At 33.5% G+C, this 22,609-nt stretch overlaps 3 protein-coding genes and 1 long non-coding RNA gene across 12 annotated transcripts; 1 reads left to right on the top strand and 3 right to left on the bottom strand.

Moving 5' to 3' along the window:
• Positions 1-1,188: 1,188 nt before the first annotated feature.
• LOC18613912 (uncharacterized) lies at positions 1,189-2,247 on the bottom strand. The gene is made up of 2 exons (XR_001927804.2): positions 1,441-2,247; positions 1,189-1,339 (listed from the first exon to the last, which is right to left on the bottom strand). It is a non-coding gene; the product is annotated as an uncharacterized LOC18613912 (long non-coding RNA).
• Positions 2,248-8,500: 6,253 nt separating this feature from the next.
• LOC108660426 (S-adenosyl-L-methionine-dependent methyltransferases superfamily protein) lies at positions 8,501-10,057 on the bottom strand. Its single transcript, XM_018115060.2, has one exon. It carries the CDS (start codon positions 9,676-9,678, stop codon positions 8,734-8,736), a length of 945 nt encoding a protein of 314 aa, XP_017970549.2. The 5' UTR covers positions 9,679-10,057; the 3' UTR covers positions 8,501-8,733.
• Positions 10,058-11,888: 1,831 nt separating this feature from the next.
• Positions 11,889-16,708, bottom strand: GIF3 (GRF1-interacting factor 3). 9 transcript variants are annotated; one of them, XM_088808667.1, is made up of 6 exons: positions 16,552-16,708; positions 16,329-16,428; positions 16,101-16,248; positions 13,900-13,976; positions 12,717-12,804; positions 11,889-12,636 (listed from the first exon to the last, which is right to left on the bottom strand). In XM_088808667.1, the coding sequence occupies exons 3-6, from the start codon at positions 16,176-16,178 to the stop codon at positions 12,238-12,240; spliced, it is 642 nt and encodes a 213-aa protein (XP_088664793.1). In that variant the 5' UTR covers positions 16,179-16,248; positions 16,329-16,428; positions 16,552-16,708; the 3' UTR covers positions 11,889-12,237. The 9 variants fall into 9 exon arrangements, with proteins under 9 accessions (XP_088664793.1, XP_088664798.1, XP_017969343.2 ...); XM_088808672.1 differs by having other exon boundaries at positions 16,101-16,235; XM_018113854.2 differs by having other exon boundaries at positions 16,338-16,428.
• Positions 16,709-17,455: 747 nt separating this feature from the next.
• On the top strand, positions 17,456-21,321 carry LOC18613909 (DHHC-type zinc finger family protein). The gene is made up of 7 exons (XM_007051391.3): positions 17,456-17,972; positions 18,047-18,254; positions 18,827-18,918; positions 19,968-20,094; positions 20,198-20,283; positions 20,550-20,615; positions 20,980-21,321. The coding sequence occupies exons 1-7, from the start codon at positions 17,784-17,786 to the stop codon at positions 21,094-21,096; spliced, it is 885 nt and encodes a 294-aa protein (XP_007051453.3). The 5' UTR covers positions 17,456-17,783; the 3' UTR covers positions 21,097-21,321.
• The last annotated feature ends 1,288 nt before the right edge of the window (positions 21,322-22,609 follow it).

Below are 22,609 nucleotides of genomic sequence, written 5' to 3'. Positions count from 1 at the left end.
CACGTCAGCAACAACACACACATCCTCCCAGCTAATCAAATTACTGATAAGACAAATACTTCTACTCACCCTCTTGCTTAGCATTCCCACAGTTTGGACACATCCTCGGATCTCGGGAAAGAAAGACATCACCAGCCGTCCACTTAATCAATTAAAGTAGCTTTACGGGTTTTACAGTTTTTAGATGACTTTATTGATTAATTAGTACCAACTGATTTTTATGAATCGCGCAATGTTAGCTGCGGTAAATGAATTACCTTACCTCCGTTCACATGCAAGTTCATTGGTGATAAGGTCGAGGAAAGTTTTTGGGGAGAGGACTGCGGCTGCCAGCGCTGCTGCATTCAAAGGGCAAAATAATTCGTGTCACGCTGTCAGGAAGAAGGGTACGTTAAATCTGTACCTGAAATGAATGCCCATTCTGCTGAGTTATGATGATACATCAAAATCGTCGTCACAGGATTATCTGGTTAATTTTTCTTTCTTTCTTTTTTATTTATTGGATAATTAAATTTGGCTTTGTGCTTATCCCTGCAATTAAGAATATGTTTGGTGGGATTTGTCGTGGCTTCTCTAGCTGAATACTCGTCCTTGCAGAAGCTCTTGGCTGTCATTGAAAGCTGTCCAAGTTCAATAGTATCATATGGGTCGTCGCTACAACGCTTGGCTATATCTTCGATGATCTGCTGGTGGCCTGAGCTATGGCTATAGGCACCACCACCCTACCGTACCCCTTCTTAATTTATTTCTTTTCTCGCTATAAAATATTTCCCTTCGTCACAGATAAGAAAAACAAGAACAATGTACCCAATTACCGATGAATTTACAATCAAAAGCTCAGACTCAGATTAACTTAATTTGTCAAGATACTATTTCCTACTTAGACTTTTTTCCCTATGGTTCGGTGAGAAACTTAATTGTGCTTATTTAACAACTTTAATTGTGTATTAATTCCAAAACAATGGTAATCATTGGAGAGTAATTATTTGGTGATTTTAGCATTACTGTTATCATTCAACCTTATATCAAAGTCTGGGAGAAGGGTGTATCTGTCTTATTCAAAATTGGTTGAGTAGACATTCAGTTCTTAACCCATCAACTTTAGACCAGCTTGCAGGCACCATTGGGAGGGTGAAAAGAAAGCGGCCAAGCAAATTGAGTGATTTATTTCAAAAATAGCACACAGAGTAATGATTACTCTTTCCTGCATAGCAGAGAATTTTTTATTCAATTATTCAGAGTTCGAATCAAACCCAATTGCATATCTCAACAATCAAATCCCATCACAAAACGTGGTCATCAATCAAAATTAAGGATAAGGGAATCAGCCCCATCATTCCTGCATGAAAAACCCAATAAAACCAATCAATCATTTGAAAAAGCAAAGACATAAATTAAAAAAAAAAAGAATACGAATTGGCGAAGAGATTGCAAACCTACCAGGAGAGCCACCTAGGAGGATAGAATTCGATGTTCTAGACCTTCCAGTTGGCGGGCCTTTTGAGATTACAGCATGCTTATTTCGTGGGCAAAGTCCTTTCCACAGTCATGGAAAGATAGGATCAGTATTTCTTTGTTTCCGTACGTTGAACCGTTTGTCCCCAGACACTCATTTTAATAAACAAAAGTTAAGCCAGTTTACAAATCGGGGTTCAGTTCAGTGAATGAACCACATTTTAAACACGTGGTGCATACTTGTGACGCAGGGATAAGAAATTGACACGTGAAATAATCGGCATCATGCGTTGAGGGCCACGTGATCACTAGGACTGCAAACAAAAAGACATTGAATGTAGTCTTAAGTGAAATGCTACGACTCGTGTTTCTGCACACAGTTTTAGAAAATATGCTTCTTTTTTTTTTGGTTTTGATGTAACCAAATGCTAAAGCCTAAAAGCCAAAGAGTTTTTCAGAACCAAAACCGAAATATTCTACAAACATTTTAAAAAAAAAACTCCGTTTGTTTTGTAAATATTGATTTCCAAATATTAATTTTTGAATTTTTTTTATATCCGGTTGGCAACAAACCAATACTTAATGAAAAATTACTTAATTCAGAGAGAGACACAGAACATATCTTCCTCTCAACTAGACTTGTTCACCAAGTTGGGCTAGGGCTAGTCGACTCAAAGCGGGCTTTGAACAAGACTTTTTAGGTTGAAGTTCAGTGTGGAATAATATTAATTAATTAATTAATGATATTTATTTCATTTTAATTTTTAAAAATATTGATATATCAATATAAAAATATTTTAACATTTTAATAATAAATAGTACTATTTTGGATATTATTAATAAAAACTATTTTATATCTTTAATAGTTAATATTATATTATCCTTTTAATAATAGATATTAACTATAATATAATAAATATTTTTAATATATAAAATAATATGTGTACAAATATTAGTAATAAAATATTCTTATTTAATATTAAAATATTACTATTTTGATATTTTAATGTTATAAGTATTTTTAATATTTTGATCATAATTATTATTATTTTTAATATTCTAAGCTTTGTTTGCAATTACCATTAACCATTAATTAAAATTTAATGTTCAAGTCCTTGTTTTTAAATATTCATGAATAAATACTCAAAAGAAAGCTTAACCTATGAAGGGACTTTACCAAAAGAAAGAAAATAAAACAATATTATTCGATTCACACCAATATTCGTTTTAGAAAAGTTCGAATTAAATTAATGTTTCTTCTCTTTTTTTAGCATCTATTAGTTTGCTCTTATACATTAATTTCAATTAAAAATTTAAAATTTTAATGTAAAATAAACTAAAAATAATAATTTTTCATATCAAATCTAAAGTGAATATTTATTTTTTGATACGGAGAGGGTGCGGACCATTTTTCATATTTATTGTTTATAAATGATATGAAACAAGAGATAGTACACGTTGGTTAGGTAATGAAAATGAAAGTAAACAAAAAGCATTTAGTATCTAAAGTGACATAGTTAACATCTTTGGTATTTTTAATTAGGCATAATATATAAAAAGTTTTTAAATTATTTAAAAATATTTAAATAAACTTTTATATTTTTATGATATTCAATCAAGTTTTTATATTTTTATTTTACGTTGAATAAGTCTTTATACTTTTATTTTGAGTTAAATAAATCTATATAACTAATTATTTACTTAATCAAAATGTTATTTGTTCTTCTATACCACAATACGCTAACATGGCACGTTAACATATCATAATTGATAATAATATAACATATTGATATGTTATAATTAATGATGATGTAACATGTAAATTGAACACGATAACATCATCACGTGGTATTTTTCACTTTTCAAATTAATATTATGTCAATGTCATGTGGATATAAGATAATAAGTGATATTTTGATATTTAGTTATAAAAACTTATTTAATTTAAAATAAAAATATAAGAATTTAATTGAATATAATAAAATAATAAAAAATTATTTAAATTTTTTTACATAATTTAAGGACTTATTAGAGCATTATACCTTCTAATTATAAAATTCCATACAATTTTCAATGATGTAATTCGCAATAACATTCAATAAATAACCTTAAATAATTGTCTTCCAAAAATTTATTAAGTTATAGCCAAGTGAAAGAACACAACAGTCATGTAAAAACCTAAATAAGAAAATAATAATAAAGTTTTATTAATAAGTAGCAGTATATAGCTTTAATAATTCATTTCTTCGTTTTTCTTCTACGCTCTCTCCATCTCTAACCAGTTCTATTGCATTCATAGTTGTTACATTACGATTTATTCCCTATGTATATATTTTTGTTAATTTTTTTCAATAATAGTTTATGTTAAATAATAATTATACATATTTATTGTAACAACCCACCCTACGGCTATTATCGATGTGCGTGTCATGTAGGTAAGCCCACACGACTCGAAAGCCTTTCAAGAATATTTTACGTTACTTTGATCAATATTACTTAGCTTTAATTTCTATTACTGTAAAACTTCCTTTACTTTCATAACTAATTTAGCAATAATTTTCTTGATCTCACATAATGATTTTAATGATGTCAAGCTTAAAAGCATCCATACAACACTTCTAGATAATAAAACTTTTTGAAACGTTACACCATTAATAATCCACAATATCCTAGGACCCCTAGGCCCATAATTTAACAAGTTTAGTAAAATACAACATTCATTTGAAAACGACAGACAACACGACAACAGAGTGACTCAAGGGTAGTGTTATGAGATGCCGATTACCTACTTAGCAAGTTGGACTCTTCTCGTTGCGGCTACCCTCAATCTAATTACTTATCTACCATAGGCGACGATTAATTAAGGTGAGTCTTTCATAACTCAGTGAATGGGTAGGAAGGGAAACAAGCATAAGTGTGAAATATTTATAAATCAAGAAGAGATCAACAAAAATATAGTCAATTAAATTGATGGAATACAACCCTTGCAAGTCTAAGAAATATCAATTTTGTAAGTATATCACATGCAGTAAAACAGATTAAACTTGAACACATAGTAAAGAAATTTCCCAAAACATATGATAAAATTGATACTTAGCATGTTGAAATCAGTTCAACTCCAATCTCATATCAATACTAAATCCATGGCAAGCATATGATAATTAACTTTAAAACATAGGGATGCGATATGTCTAATCATCATTCAACACATATAAATTCTCTTGCCATGAAAAAAAAAAGCAGATTCCAAGTATAATTACCATGCCATGTTTAATGAAAAATCAAATAAGTATGCATTAATCTTGGGTAGGTTTAGTATAGCGTTTAGGCTTATTCTCTCTCTTGTCAATAATATCATCACCTACTCGTGAGAACTTTCACGTCATCAAATATAAATCGAGAGTTGAAATCTCCTTTTTACCTACTCGTGAGAAGTTCCTACGCCATGAAATATAAGTTGGGGCTTCAAGTCTTCTTTTATAATCAAATATCAATAATCACTAATTATTACTTTATGCACAAAGACCACACTTAACTTGGTGTGGTAACAAATCCGACCCCTGAGTGTCTCAAATATATTAAGAGAAAAGTCAATATAATTTCAATGGATTCACAAAGCATGATAAAATAGTACGTATTATATTCATAAACCATATGCTTATGCACAAACATATTTCATGGCATGGCATATCTATCAAAACTGCAAGCTTAGTTAAAATAGAAAGTTAAAACTTTGCATTCCATGAGTCAAATAATGGCCAATCTTGGCCTAATGCATCACACAAAGCTTGCAAGGCTAATTTTGAATTGAAAGCTTAGTTAAAGGCTTGTTTGCCCATCTTTAAAACACATAATATATTTATATATATGGTATCATACATATATATACAATATATATAAAACAGCTTCAAAAATCTAAGTCACAATCACAATCAATTTAGAGAATTTCTACTAGCTCATGCTTTTTACAATTTCGTTCAACTATCATGTGTAACATATATTGATAATATATTTTTGAGAATATAGTTTTGAAATTTAATGCCCACTCACCTCAATTGGTGGGAATTCTCACCAATGTTACTAATCAATCTTCTTGGCTTAAACTTGATTCGGTTAATTGCTACAGCAAAGTTCAATTCTCTACCATCTTGGCCTTCAAGGGTTCTAGTGCCACGGCCTACGCTATTTTTTCCAACCTTCACAGCAACCTTTGTTTAACAACCAAGGCACTATTTCAGACAGATCCTAATTAATAACATTATACACTCATTTAGCATAATTTAAGAATGGTTATTTTATACATATAACTAGCAAGTAGTATAGGAATTAAATATATAATTTCATTTCTTATCTAACCTCGTAGACTCCACCAATCTGCCTTTTAGTATTAGATTACGGTTTAAGCAGCTTTCACACAGCAATGTCTAGTAAATAGCCAAGGTGCCCGCTCAAGTATTCACTAGTAGCATATACCATAATATTTCATAGTATTAGACGTCAACACCAATATTCCACAATTGGATAGCAAGCAGAATAGTAATAAAATTCTAATCCCAAGTCATTTCTTAACCTTCAATAATTTTGACCAACTAGGCCTTGATATCCAGTCAACAATATTAGTAGAGTCTCCCATGAACACTTTCCGTCATACGTTTTTACAACCAATACACATTACATTAATTTATCAAATTCCAATGTTCTTTACGAACCGTAACTAAACCAACCATTCAACTAACAAGTAAATTAATTATTTACCTTACCTTGTTACCTCTTAAAACCCCTCCAAAGCGCAATAATTCTTGCTCACTTTACTTCTTCAAAGCTTACTCATTGAGATTTCCAGCAGCCTACCCCCATTTATGAAGCCTTAACTCCTTCAAGGTTGCATTGTTAGGCTCGGGATATCAAGGGTTAAAAGAATTTTTCCATTGTTTTCCTCTATTTTTTTTTTGTATTTCCCTTGAGCTACCCGAGGACTACCATAGAGGAAATGGAAAAGGAAAGCTTGGGTAAAGCTTTAGGGATGGAAGAATGAAAGGTAAAATGAATGAGGGAAAGGATAGAGAGAAAATCAGCTTGGCGTTAATGACAATGGAAGGCATGAATAACCAAGTTTTAGAAATGGTGGTGGGGGACATCTTGTTTTGTCTACTGTGGGCTATTTGCCCAAAAACCCCCTCCATTCTTAATACATTTTTTTTGCATTGTGATCCTCAAGCTTTTCCTTTTTCTATTCTTTGCAATTTGATTATTATTTTTTTCCTTTTTTTTTTGTTGTGTGTTTTTTATTTTCACTTATTATATATATATTTATTTGAGCTTCACAAAAATAGTTCTCTAATTTATTCTATTGTATATATATATAAAATCTGGTTTTCACATTTTTCAAGTTTAAACCCCTATATACTTGGTCTGAAAATTTATTTTCACCCCTATATCTAGTCGATGGTCATGATCGTTCTAGTGTGCCAAGGATCGTGATGTTACATTTATCCTTTTAAACATAATTCAAGTTTCGAAGACTTATCTAATCCTTTTCCCGTCCATCCATTCCATTGCACGTAATTAAGAATTCAAGTATATTCGTGGCTATCTTCAATAGGCCAATTAGGCAGGCTACAACTTATATTCTTTTAATATAATATATATTATAGATTTATTGAATTTTTAGATTTTTGTTATATTCTATATCATAAATCTCATATTTTTTTTTATTTCATAAATCTCATATTTGGTATCCAATATTTGAAATTTCAAGTTCCAAGATTTAAGTGCCCTCCTTTCATTACGAGCCCACTGGACTTTCTTTTTGTCTGTTTCAGGGTCATGCCCAAAACATTGCAGCAACCTCAACCTGTCCAGCTTGGGCGTGTTTAACCAATTTCATTGGCGTCTAGCAAAATTAGGCTTGGTTGATAACCACATTCAGGAACATGCATGAATTTCACCTTTTTAAGTGACCAAGCGTCTCTGTTAAGCGGAACTATGTTTTTATTTATAAATTCAAGCCTCATTTAATTTTTTATTAATATAAGATCCGTAACATATACATTCAAATAAAAATAATTAATTATATTGATGCAGGTTTGACAAAAAATTTTACATGACCAAACAAGGTGGATCTAACCACACATAACCTCCTTGATGCTACAATCACCGCATCGAAGAATATATGGTAGTTGTTCAAGTGCCATAAATCAAAGATGTATAGGAACAAAGTGTTTAGCTTTGGGGATCAGCCACCTCTATTAAGATTAGATGAGATGAATTTTTCAAAAAATTTAAAAATTAAAACTTTGAATTCAATTCTTCAAACAAGAATTATAAAAATAAATCATTAAAAAGTAAACTTCACACAAACTCTTTGTGTGATATAATATTTTCTCACATTATTTAACCAAATCTTTAATTATAAAACTCTTTTCAGGTTGGTGAAGATATTCATATATAGTTTGGGACAATGGCCAAACTCTGAAGCCCCCTCGAATGCATCAATCAATGGTTGGGCCATAAGTTTGAGCAAATTAAGTGGGGAAGCGTTGACAAGTAGTGAGGTTGTTAGATTGTACTCCGAAAGGTAGAAACTAGGAAATGAATGTCTCGTGACCTTCCAACTTGTTTTTCTCATCCGAACTCAACTTTGTATTAATTACGAGTTGTTAATTTATGGTTTTGCACAGTCAAAGTTGTTCTCCTACATATCTACAACGAGGACCTCGCTGCTATGCTATGTCATCGTCTTCATTCTGTTGATCTCTATGAGCAATATCAACACAAACACAAAACAAAGAAAGCTTTTACAAGGAAAGATTGAGAGGAATCTACGACCTTTGGCCTTTGCAACTAGCAAAGTAGCAACAAGTAACAAGAAAACAAGAGACATTGGCGAGAATAGATTTGATTTTTTGACGTCAAGCTTTTTGGCTACATTAGAAAATCAAAGGAGGACTGACTATGGGTTCTAAACCAAACAGTAGTACATCTACGAATGAAAGGCTTTCCAACAAAAAGTAAGTTCCAAGAATGCAAAACAAAACAAGCGTCCTTCTCTAAACTGTTTCTTTCCTTTTTTTTCTTCTGGTAATCTTGTTTAATACAACCACCAATAGACTATGGAAATGCCGTTATTACACCATCAACTAAATACCCAAAGCAATTCCCTTCATAAAGATTTACATTTTACCAAAAGCATAAACCCAATAAAATGATTTTCCTTCTTTAAAAAAAAGAAAAAGAAAAGAAGAGGCCTATAATCACTATCAAATCTGTGAAAAGGTTTTATGCTAAGGCAGTATCAATAACCCAATGTTGACCATCAGTTTGGATCTTGAGATTATTCATTTGCGCAAATAAATTTACTGCTCTTCTTACCCCACGGTTATCCGCCGCGGTAAAATAATCGTGCCCGAATATTACCCCACCCGGTCTCAAGATCCGATACGCCCGGTTTATATCTCCCCATGCGGATATGAAATCATGACCCGCATCGATCTCTATTAAGTCCGCGGTTATTCCCCACTCGCAGAACTTTTCAAGACCCGAACCGGTTGAGAATGGAACGGGTAAAACCGATTCGGTGGCTTTGAGATAAACCACATTTTGCATGAACTGCTGAAGCAGTAAAACGTCGCCGTTTATCATGATAATGTCCTTGAAACGGTCTCTGAAGCCTGGCCATCCACGAAAGTCGTCGAGGCAGAGTATCTGAGTTTGGAGGCCGAGTTTACGAGTCACGTTGACCATGTGGAGAGCTGACGCGCCCAAGAAAGTGCCTACTTCGATGACAACTCGGGGCTTGACTCGTTTAATCAAGTGTTCAAAAACGGCACCATCGGAGCCCCAGCCTTTGACTCTTTTTTCCTTGAGGAAGGAGCGAACGTGGGGTGGCGGGAAATTGGTGTAAGGGGAGGTACCCTTGAAGACTCGTTCAAGAATCGTTGGGAAGATGAGGTGCGGAGGTAGAGGCGAGTTGGAGCAGTGGCTGGTGACTCGGAAGTTGTCGAGTTGAGTTGGTAAGCTGGCGAATTGGAGAGCAGGAGGAGAAGGAGGAGTCACTTGGAGAAGAAGTTGTTGTTGGGAAGGAGAGGAACGGGAGAAGTAACCCAAGGCGTAGGATAGCAAGAGGAGGATAACGTACGCGGTGGTGTGAGTGAACAGCTTGGCGAGGGAAAGCTTGTTTCTTTGGTGGTGATGAAGGGGAAGAGGGCGTTCGTCTTCTTTCATGGCGATTTGGTTTGCTTTTCTTGGTTCAGGTCTTGAAGAGCAAAAGAAAAAAAAACAGACCAAGTTTTGGTAATGATTAATTTTGAGTGATGACCGATCATAAAAGGGCAATTATCGTCGACTGTTCAAAGAAAGGAAAGGGGATTTAACTACCAAAAATGCTTAATCACAGTTTTAACCTTCTTCAAAGCCAATAGCAAACTCCAAAAGAAATTAATCAATTCACCCAAGAAAAAAGAAAAAGTAAGAAACAAGTTCTTCAACCAAATTGTGAGACCAAAAGAGGGGTCTTGGTAATTAGATAAGTTGCGTGCTTATTACAGGAATGGGGTGCTTGGAAAAGACCGGAAACTATCGTGCGTTTGAAGGTTGAAGGTTCACAGTATCGAAGAGGGAAAAGAAAGGGCGTTTTTTACTACTCTTCATAATAAAGAATAAAACTGTGTGATTATGTGGAAGAAAAGTCCTTGGGTTTGGAGGTCCTGCCTCTCCTTTTCCTACTTCTGATTCGTACCAAAGATTGAAAGAGATTTTGCAATGCTTGTTATATATTTTTTTAATGATTGAGAAGGGATGACATCTCAAGAAATATGTCTCAATTTCCTCACGTCATTTCATTTTCTTTTCTTAAATTTTGAGTCGAATCTTTTAGGTTAAAAATTGACAGCATCCATAAGATCAAAGTTAGTGTCCTATTAATGTACTGTTTCAATTTACAGCATGCTTGGTTCACCCAAAAAAATAAAATAATTATTTTTTAAAAAATAATTATAATGTAGATTAATTAATAAGAATAAAATATCATAAAAATTGCTATTATTATTTGTTTCATTGTTTGATTGGGTAGAATAATTTTAAGAGTAGTTAAAGAATAATGGGTAAAAAATAAAAATATTTTTTATTTAAATTTAAAAAAATTTTAATTAAAAAATAAAAATACTATGATGAGAAAAAATACTCTTTATTAAAATTAAAAAATTTATTTTGTTAAAAGGTAAAAATATTTTAAGTAATAAAATCAAATAACTTTTACTATAATTGAATAATATTTTCACCAAAATACAAACATAATTTTATTACAATTTAATAATATTTTGTATTAGAAGTTAATTAAATATTTTATTATAATTAAATAATATTCTTCATTATATTTATTATATTAAAATAATTATATTAAATAATATTTTTATAATATTTATTATAGTTAAATAATATTAATATATTAAATAATATTTAAATATTTTCTTTTTTTTTTTTGAAAATGAAGTAAAAAATTTTGTACCTTATGTGCTTTAGAGAGAGGAGTGAGGACGAGAGAGAAAAAAATAGTTTAGTATTTTTTTTATAAGATAAAATTTTAAATTATAAAAATATATATTTATCTAATCAAATTTTTTTATTCTTAATCATTCGGAATAACCATTATAAAAAAAAATCTTGATAATAACTATTTAAATCTTTTTAAAAATAATTATTTCATTAAATCAAATGCAATTTTATAACAAAAATATAAAAAAAATAACTATTCTATTTCCGTCAACTAAACACGCCCTTAAGGAATTAAAATAGAATAGCCGTAGTTGAAGTCTTGAAGACACCATGGTGGTTGGTTTTGGAGGTTTGGACAATCCCCATAGCAGATAGCTTCTAGATGCAGCATTTGGAAGGCAAATTTTCTGTTGAAAGTGACCCTTTTCCCCAGCGGTCAGAGTGGTCAACATCTTAAAACAGATTCATAGAGGACTGGAAAAGGTTCCAGCCATCAAGCAGAATTATTTATCTTGACCATGGATATCTCCCTTTTCCTCTTCTTTTTACGTCCTTGAGAAGTCGATTCCTTTCTTTTCCCCTGATCTCTTCCTATTAGCTGCCTCTTACCCTTCCTTCCTCAAAGTTCGGCGCCATTTATTTCTTCTAGGAATAGAAATTTAATTTTTTTGGTCTCAACTCAGATGATTAAAAGGTAAGTAAAGGTACACAATTCTTGCACATGTCCTTCACTTTGGAAACAATAGAGATTAGCATCATCTTCGCGCAACCATAGCCTTAGCCTCAACCCATGGACCCCTGTTCGTAAATGAGAAGCCAACTACTTCCAGCTCCTTACCAGGAACTTGACGGGTCATTTTAACATGCAGAGCTCTCATGGTAGGTTCCACAATCACGACCTTGATTTACAGCTGCTTTTACGCACAATGATACACAAACCATTTCCAATAACAACCAAGGAAACTTCAATTGGATCACAATTCTAATACACGCTGCAAGCTTTTATAGGTTTTTACAAAATGACAGCACTGGAGGTAGTGACCACATGCTTTAAGCCTCCTCCTTTTACAACTAAACCGTCTGTGTCTAGCCACCTGTTCTTCAATTAATTGGCATGCCAAGAACCTCAACAAAAGTTACCTACCTAAACTGTTAAATTAACGAGCAACAAAGAAAATTTTAATTCTAACACTGTATATCAAAGATCACCAGAGCAATACAACTCCTACCGTAAGAGACGCCTACTATCAACAGCCACAAGTATCCAATTAAAACAACCGATTAGGGCAGTTACTTTGCCTCCTCTGCTCCATCACCACCACCATGCCCAGCAGCTGTACCCCCCTGCCCATCAGCACCAGCCTCAGAGCCCTCTTGCTTGTTTCCACCACGTGCATCATTTGGGCCTGAACCTGGAGGGGGGCCACCACTGCTGCCACCTCCAAGAGCAGCCTCAGCATGCATGGGATGCATGCCATTATTGGGCCCTCCAGGTCTGATTCCCATTTGCCCTTGGATGGCTTGTTGATGCTGCTGGTGCAGCTGCTGCTGTGGATCCTGCATTTGATGTGGGTTATTGAATTGTAATGGCAACTTTTGGGAAAATATTCCAGGTTGCTGTGCCATTGCAGCAGCCTGAGGATGCTGCATAAAATATCCTCCTGGTTGCATCGCAGGATGTGACGCCATCTGCAATTGTTGGCAAAGATGTGAGCAAGAAGTGTAACAGCAGATAGACTAAAAGAAAACCATTCATTTTTAACACTCACCTGAGGAGGTATCGTTGGTGTTGTCTGTGGTTGTGCATCCGCAATCGCAGCTAAGTACATCAAATTCTTTTGCAGCTGAGCTTGATACCTAAATCATCAAAATCTTATATCTGTGCTGCCCAAATGTGACTCATGTAAGCATATGTGCACGTGTGAATGTGCAAAACCACACACATTTATGGGAAGAAAAACTGACACAGTAATTTTATGGGGTATTAAATGAAATTGCAATAATTCAGTATTGACATTCAAATATTGAAACAGATTTATCAAAATTTTGCAAGCTTCATAGGTTGATGACTTCCTCTCTGGCTTGTAAATGCAGCTCCTTGGTACAATCTTGATAAAAAACCCACAAAGATCATTGACTACATGGGGGAGGGAGGGAGGGGGAAGAGAGTAGGAAAGCGAAACCTCACTGCATGATCAGTGACCATATCATACGGTAATGATCAACAAATAGTAGACATACAAATATAATATACTAGATTAATTAAATAAGTTTCTATCTAGAATCCTTGGTAGCACATCATGAAGAAAAACCAAAACACAACAACTGAAAGTTGTATCTTCTTCTAACCAAAATAGTACATTGCCTTCTCCAGATAAAATATTCAAGGTTATTTCAGTGTTTGAATTATGCAGGGACCAGAAACAGACATTTATACCACAAGACTCATGGTCACTACCTACTCATATATATCATAAGGTAACATGGTCATAATCATTAGCTCACTATGCCTCCAGAGTAGAATTGGCAGTAAGAACAATGGGAACAAAGCACTAAATTAGTTCCTCAAACTAGGTTTGGACATTGCCATCTGCATATGCATATCCATGAGAAGAAAGACCTATCTCACTTTGGATCAAGAGACTCCTTAACTTTGGTCCCAGTTTCAACCAGAAACACATATAATTATCTAAGATGAATGAACAATTTATAATTAATTGACAGTAACATTAGATACTTCAATTTGAGCTACATGAAGCACAGTCCCAAAGCAGCAACATCTGTTACTAATACAAATGTTTGGCAACAGTTCTTGACATGCTAAGGCATCTAGCAGTTCAGAAAAGCCACTTTCGACTTAAAAACAAACATGTACCTCAAATGCTAGTTTAAAATGCTGCATACATATACTCAGGTAGATAAAACAGAAAGAGAAATTTATAAAATACTTACTGGGCGCATTCAGCAAGTTTTCCAAGATTCTGATTGTCCAAAATTGCCAAAATCAACTTCTTGTTCTCATCAAGGTACTGCAATAAGAATGACAAAAAGAACACTTATAAAAAAAAAAAAGACGACACTAACAACAACTTAATGCCTCTATCATCATATACTCCATTCTTAAGCATGAAGTGACAAATGCTTTGAATGTGCACACTTCTATGGAAAACATATCTCCTAGAATCAGGAAGAAAAGAAACAGTAAAGCCATACATAACAAGACCTAAGGTACACACTTTACTCAAAGACCCAACCTCTACCAAACTTTTTGCATTTAAGCACTTCTTAAATTCTTCATGCATTTTTCTCAATCTCGGGTTCCCAAAAAGAATCTTGACCCAGGACATGATAGCCCATTCAATAGGAAATTGCTGGATAAGAAGGATAGTAGGATTAGAAGGGTATATAGTTAATTCACAAATCCCTCAAATGCATTCCCTTCAACAGAACAACAGATAGCTATTAAGCTTTCAGCTTAGGTCAAGGTAAAACAATGATCATCCATGAGTATTAGCATATAAAGCCCACCTCTTATGTTTAGAACTTCTCAAAGTCAGCCAACAGTTTTACAACATCAACCACTGCTCTTGCATCTCATACATGTTACACTTTTTGGGAACAGGAGGCAATATCAATAAATTCTTTAATACAATTATGTTTCATGTTTAAAGCATAAGATACTACTGCTTTTCCTCTGAAATGAACATTACTCTTTCATGGGAAACAATGATTATCTAAAGTGGAACAGGAAACAGACCCTGTCTCCATATATATTAAAGAATTTCTCTAAGCGAGGTAAAATAAATCATAATATTGAGGCCTACAAGGACTTTTTTTTTTTTTTGCTTGCTTTTTAATCGATTTAACTCAAGCATAGACCCAATGAAGAGCCACTTTGACTGCTTTAGGAAATCAAACTCATAGGCCCTTTATTAGGAAACCTCTGTTCAAGGCTTCTACTGCAATGGGCATACTTTACCATTATTTGGAACCATACAGACGGCTCAACCAGTCTTGTTACTCCAATTGAAAGCCATTTTCAAACAAGGTAATCAAAAAGGAACTCATAAAAAATCAAGTGATCACAAATATTGATATGTTCTGTTCTGATAATCTATTTACTGTCAGAAAGAACAACGTGCTTTTATTAAACCTGCAAAACCTTGATATAGACCAATAATATATGCCAGTAAAATTTCAAACAGATTTATTGATTTTATTTTCATATCAATATTCCAAAAAAGATATTTTTTATTGCATTGGTGATTTAGAAGTTGTATTACCTTCCTAAAAAATAAAATCTAATGAAAAGTTCCCCGGGGGTGCCACCAGTAAAATAATAGCAGCAAATCAGCAGTTTACTTAAGCAAAAAAAAAAAAAATCTCATTCACTGTAGAGGCATGTAGAAAAGAGATAAATTTTGAACTCAAAAATTGACATAAGGGTCTACTTTATCCTGGCATCACATAAAAGCCAAGATAGAGGCGGACATCATGGATTGATTCTGAAATATGTTAGAAGACTTCAGAGAAACTCATTCAAACACTTTGTAAAAGACAGAAACAAAATTAATTCTGGGGATAAAACATAGACAACCAAATTGACACGAGTAATCAAGACTTTCAAGTCTCCCCAACATCAAGCATAATCATTCTTATGCGCCAGATGTATTTTACCATTCAAGATGGCACAAATCTCTTGCTTTTGACCACAGATACGAAAATAACAGACAAAAATCAAATTTAATTAATAGCATTGCATCTAACCAAAACAATATTAGATCCCCTGCTTTACCAATAAGTCTCATTCATCTTTCTATTGTATCTGTCACTGTTATCATAACTTCTTAAAACCAATACCAACCTACCATTACCTTCTCAGCATCATCATCCTATTCCAAATAAATATCAATGCAGGGGAAATCAATTCACAGAAAAGCACAACTCTTCCATTTCATAAATGTTACGTTCATAAACATCCATAAAAAGAGCTCTTTTTTTGACCAAATAATAAGGGCTTCTTCTATCTCATGAAACTGAAAAAATTACCATATAAATGAATAAATCCAGGTCAGTAGCATTAAACACACTATATACGGATGATAAACATAAATAAACGAAAATAAAAGGAAAAAAAATGATTACGAATATACCTTCTGAATCTGTTCAGTGGTGATGTTAGTAGGTGGGAATGAAGGCATCACAGGGATCATTTGCGGTGGCTGCTGCATCTTGTGTGAGCTTTTCACTTTACTTTACTCCAAGAAGAAACCCTAACCCTAATCAACCTAAAAATTTTCCCTCAAAAAACCAAAAAAAAAAACCCTAAATCGAATAATCCCCAAATATTAAAAATATGAAAAGAAGTTAAAGGCACTTACTATTTTTACCTTGTTTGAGCACAGGAGAGTGCGGAGGAATTTCTTCCTATTTCTTTTCTTTAACTTTAGAACTCGGTTTCTTTAGATAGCGACGATGATTCTGGAATTTAAGACAACGGGAAGTAACATAAAACTGACGAAAAGGGTATTTTTTTGAAAAAAAAAATTAAACCGAACAAAAGAGCCTAGATTTGGTCTGCCCTGTTGTTAAGACAATACTCACGCGAAAGAGGATTTTGGTTGTTAGTTTATTGGGTTTTTGCACGGTTGCTTACGTCAGCTGGGTTTTCGTTCGTTTGTTTGGGCTATTGCTTTGGCTGTGGCACCTCTTTGACCGACCTGGCGTGATTTTGTTAAGAAAGAGCACAGTGCTCTCCTTTCTCTTTTGTTTTGTTTACTAACTCAATTCATATTTTTACTAAAAAAATATTATTTATGCATTATTATAATAAATATCTAAAGCTATCGGTATTTTTTTTATTTTTTTATACAAGATAAAAAATGAATTAAATCAAACCTAGATATGGTGGTAGGCATCAGAACGGAATCATACATGCTTATCCAAAAAGAATTGCACGGATGAAATTTCAGTGCACCTCTGCCTTGAGTTCTGACAAAAAATGGCAGCAGTGCCACCCAGCCCTGTAGGGTTAAATGATACCATACATGACCACGTACACTGTTTTGAAAGCCTAATGTTCCTGACTTCCTTGCCACTTGCCAGTACTTACCACCTACCCATCCACTGGCTGCTGGTGGATATGTTGGACCCCGGGGTGCAAGAATGTTCCAAGCCTTTACATTCACTCTAAAATTACTAGATATTGAGCAAAATTATCCTAGTTGTTTCTTTGTCCTTTTCTCTTGTGGGGTGTGAGACAAGGCATTGAGAGGCTTTATGATTGGAAAATGTTGTTGGTGGATCTTAATTCTTAGTACATATGATGGTTGATTGTTTAATTCAACAGAAAATCTATTTAATTTCATCTTATTAATATTATTAATATATTATTTTTTTATTTTTTTTGTAAAAATTAATTTATAAACAATTTTAATTACAATGATTATAATTTTGTATTTTTTGTTAATATTTCAAATTAATTACTTAATAATAATAAAACACAAAATTGTGAGTGCTACTCACACCGAGTCGAGTCGAGTCGAGTTATCTATCCGAGTTAGAGGCAACCACCGACTACGCCACCCCCTAATTCCATTTCCCAAGCAGTTTCTTTTCTCGCTACGAAGTTACCGATCCACGCCTCCATCTCACCGATTCCCAGAAAACAAAACCAGAATACCGAAATCCCCATCCCCAAACACCAACCAACCAACCAACGAACCCAACACTGAACCCTGGCTCCCGACATCTGGAAGCGTCTGTTCCCGGCTCGAACCCGAAGACCTCTCCCAATCATTCCGCAAATCGGGATAACCTGCCGATTCAATCCCCGGATGGAAATAAACCTATTCAGGCTTTGCTCTGGCCTCAGAGTCCTCGGCTACTTCATGATCCTCCTCGTCACCGCAATTATCGGGGTCAGTTACTACGCCGTCGTCTTGCTCACCTGGGGCCCACAGTTACTCGGTGGCGGATTCCACTCCTTTTTATCCTTCGCCATCATCATTACATTCCATGTTCTGGTAATTTTGTTACTTGGTTGGTTAGTTTTACTGTTAGCTTAGCAAGTTTGACTTTTTTTTTTTTCTTTTTGCAGCTTATACTTTTATTATGGAGTTATTTTAGGGTAGTGTTTAAGGACCCTGGCTCTGTACCTGGAAATTGGAGACCGGTTTCCCCGGAGGAGAATTTGGAGGTTGGTAGTTCTTTTGCAGCAGCGGATGATGGATTGGAGAGGTCACGTGGTGGTTATTGCAGCCATTGCCAGAATGGGAAGCCACCGCGGTGCCATCATTGTTCTGTTTGTAAGTCAAATTTTGATCTCTTTCAGTTTACGTATAATAATTTTCATTATGATTGTGCTTTCGGAATTATTAGATCCAGTTTTTCTTCAAGAAACATCATTTTGTACAGTGGAATTCCTGCAAAAAAATAAGTAGGGCAGAAAGGAATGAGATAAACTTATTTCAAGGATGATTTAGATTGAAAAAAAAATGGCTAAAAATAATTGTTAATGAAGAATGGATTTTAGAAATTAGGAGGCAGTAACGGTAAGGATTAAGGAATATAAAGCAATAAGTATGGGCTATGGTTGGATTTGTTGACATTGGAGAAGAGTTGCTCATTCCTTAAATCAAGGGAAGAATGAGGATTTTGACACACGGAGGGAAGGTTGTGACTGTTGGAGTGGTGATTCCACTTTCCTTGGCAATCTTTCTCTTGGAGGGTCACAAAGTGTCTTTTAATGTTTTACATATCTCATACCATTTGCCTCTATAGAACAGTGCTACTGGTTTTCATTGGCATAACTGGAAGTATGAGAATGAGTTGTGTTGATAGTATGAAGCATGACTTTGTTTACATTATGTTTCCGTAGGTCAAAGATGTGTTCTCAAGATGGACCACCATTGTGTCTGGGTGGTGAATTGTGTTGGTGCACGCAACTACAAGTTTTTTCTTCTTTTCTTGGTAAGACACTGTTCATTTTATCCAAGTTCTGGTAGTTACGAAATATGTCTATGAGTATGTCCATCTTTCTTTTTTCTATTTTTGTTTTTCAATTTATGGTTAGCATGGAGTTAAGGAGTTTTACAGTTGTCAAGTTTAAGATTTTGACTGGGAAAGATCTGTTAACCTCAACCTGATATTACTTATCAATTTTGTGTTTGAAAAATATGTCTCATAGCTTATTTTATTTTATTTTATTCTGGGGGAAGGGTGATTCAAACCTGCTTCTTAAGCATGCAACTACATGCCTCATAGCATATATATGTTGCATGATTTGCTAATATGACTATAATTAAATATAATTTCTCATTTAACTCCTAATAAGCTCCAGAAGGAATTTTTTTAATGGTTAGTCAAAGTTTGGATCATGTTTTGCAATCTCCTTGAGACGTCTAACAAAAAACTTAGCCAGCCTGTGATTTTTGCAATTCTTTGAACTCCACCAGTTCAACTTTTGGAAATACATCTGGGGAAGTTAACCAGAATTTATTGTTGTTGATATGGTCAAAGATACACGTAGATCACTAGTGATCTAGTAGAGTAAGTAATTAGTGCTACTAATATATAAAAATATTGAATATTTTCCTCATGGCTTGAACTTCTTGAGTTGTAATTGCGTAAAATTTAATTTATGGTTTGTGTGTGTTTTTTTAATGGGTTTGCTGTTGCTTCTTGTTGTCCTCCTTGGGCAGAACTAAGTACATTTACATAGAGACACTTCCACATTTCGGAATAAGCATGTAAGATGTACATCAGTGTCCTTAATATTTAACTGCTCTATTACTTTCTTTCATTTTTTCTTTTTCCTTTTCCCTTATATATAAAAAAAGCCCTCTTCTGCTCAAGATGAAGGTGGCTGGACTGAATGTTGGCTTTATATCTTTAAACTATGCATAGAAAGTATGATGTTTCTCCATGCCTCCCCCCTTCTTTTGAACCAAAAGAGGGGCAGGAGTGACCAGCTCACTTCATTTTCCCTATATTCCTGACATTCTCTTACTGCAAAAAAGCTATATACATTTTTGGAGACAACAATGGACACCATAGTATTGCTGCCAAGTTTTATCAATTTCTTTGATGAAGCCAAGAATCACTCCTCCACTCCTGCCAATTTGGCAATAATATTTTTGGCCTTTGGTAAGTTGTCAACTCAAGTTCATATATTTTTTTTCAGCTCAACATATTTGTTCTGCATTCTCATTGCTTTTATGTTTCTTACAGATTCTGTACCTTGATGCAGTTCTCAATTTGGCGTTTGCTCTGAGTCTTCTTTGTTTCCTAGTCATGCACGCATCTCTTCTTTCAAGCAACACAACATCAGTGGAGGTATAACATACAACTAAGATCTTACGGCCCTTTTCTATTTTGTTAACATGTCTTTGCTATTACTGCTTGGAGATTTGGTAGAGCGTTGTATGTTGATTTTTAATGTGTTATCTTCCTGTTGTTGGATGAAGTCATACTTTTATTTTAAGCAGCCACTGTGGGGTCGCGATATTATTATTAGGATGGGCTGTTCTATTCTTGGTGAAGGCTTTATTTACATTGTTAATAATTGATTATATATTACTTTTCTGAAACAATATATTCAGGTTCATGAGAAGAAAGGAGCAGTCAGGTGGAAATATGACTTGGGCAGGAAAAAGAATTTTGATCAGGTGGTACTTGGTTTGCATACTCTCTTAACTTTCTGTTATTTATCTATGGACATAAATATGAGGAAAGTTGACTTAATAATCAGTGACATCTGAGATGTATCTAGTGCTCATAATTTGATATTAAAAGCATAAGTGTTCAACATGAAAGCTATAATGCTTGGGAAGGCAGATTCGATGAAGTCACTTGCTGCCCCTTATGGGTGCTTTTGTGGCCGTCTTGCCTGCAAATTTAATGGCTAGTGCTGTATCATGCTATAAAATAATCACATGTATTTTGATCAAAATAGATAGCAAAGGGGGTATTTCTTCTCTGCGTATGGACAATATATTCCAACTTTCTCATGAGTCATTTTCTTTGCTCAAGGTATTTGGCACGAAGAAAACTTTGTGGTTCTTCCCAATGTTCTCAGAAGATGATTTAGACAACATACCAGCACTTCATGGCATAGATTTTCCAACACGTTCAGATGTTGAGGCTTGAGGTTTTATCGTCTAAGTGACTGCCCATGATCATAGTGCATTTCCATGATTGTGTTTAATTGTTCAGTTGGAAACGATATACCTCAAGTTATGTTTGCTTCGATAGTTTCATGACATTCGCTTGAAGTGAATGTAAATAAAAGTTTTAGTTCAGAGACGTTTCTTTGTTACCGAAGTTTGACTTAAAGGAGAGGCATCCTGTCAGCAACGTGACAGTTTAGAGTAAGCCAATCGATTCCTGCAAATTCATTTGTCAGTGTGTTTTATTTCATTAGAGCCAGTTTCCCAGTGATGTTAAGTCCTTTAAAAAGGGATGTTATAGGCGAGGCACGTTAAGAATGAAGCGAATTTCCTTAAAGCCATGCATGTTTGAAGTCTAAGCTGTTAATTGTTATTGGTTTGAATGACCTTGACATTTTTTAAACTTATACATGGCCAACCATGCCGAAAATAAAATAGAGGGCTTGGGTTGGGACAGTTCAGGGCAATATCCACAATTCGAGAAAGAATTCGGCCATGGGGTTTCTGTAAATAAAAATTGCTGGCGTGACTCAGGCTTGGGGTCTGTAATTGTTAAATGTTTCTTTCCTTTTCTCTAGGGCGTGGACATTTTTTTTTATTGAAATCTGGCTTTCGTGAGGGGATTCCGAAGGACAATCCCACACGATTTCGGTTGGCTGATTCCTTGTTTACTGTCCATCAGCCTTAAATGATTTTCCACCGCTAATTTCGCTTACACACTCAGCTGATTGTCAAAGCTGTTGGGTAAAGTTCTTTTCGATAGTTTTAAGATGAAGAATGAAGGGTATTTTAATTGGTAAAATAAATATAAATAAAATAAAATAGTTATTATGTAAGAATAAAATAAAATAAAATAGTTATTATTTAGTTTAGTATGATAAATGAAAAAGAATAGGAATAATTATTATTTTTTATTGTAGTATTTGGTTAGTAATAATAATTTTGAAATAAGAAAAAAAAATACTCTTTATTATATATATAATTATTTATTTAATTTTATTTTATTTTTAAATGTTAATAATGTATAATTTAATTAAAATATTAATTATTAATAAATTAAATATTAATATTTTATTTATAATTTAATTATTTATATTTTAAAATATTAATATTTTTAATTTAAATATTATTATGATTAATTTTTTATTTTATTTTTTGAATATTAATAATTAAAAATTTAAATATTAATATTTTATTTTTAAATATTAATAATTGATAGTTTATTTAAAATATTAATAATTGATCATTTCAATACTGATATTTTATTTATAATTTAATCATTAATGTGGTAAAATATGAATATTTTATTTAATTTAAATATTATTATGATCAATTATTTTATTTTATTTTATTTTTAAATATTAATAATTGATAATTTAGTTATAATATTAATAATTTATCATTTAAATATTAATATTTCATTTATAATTTAATCTTTACTTTTTAAATATTAATATTTTTATAATTTAAATGTTTATAAAATATTATTATTT

This window comes from Theobroma cacao, chromosome 1 (assembly GCF_053813885.1).
Source record: "Theobroma cacao isolate CCN51 chromosome 1, ASM5381388v1, whole genome shotgun sequence".
NCBI lineage: Eukaryota > Viridiplantae > Streptophyta > Magnoliopsida > Malvales > Malvaceae > Theobroma > Theobroma cacao.
Note: the sequence above shows the minus strand (reverse complement) of the source record. Positions and strands in the feature narration are given on the sequence as shown.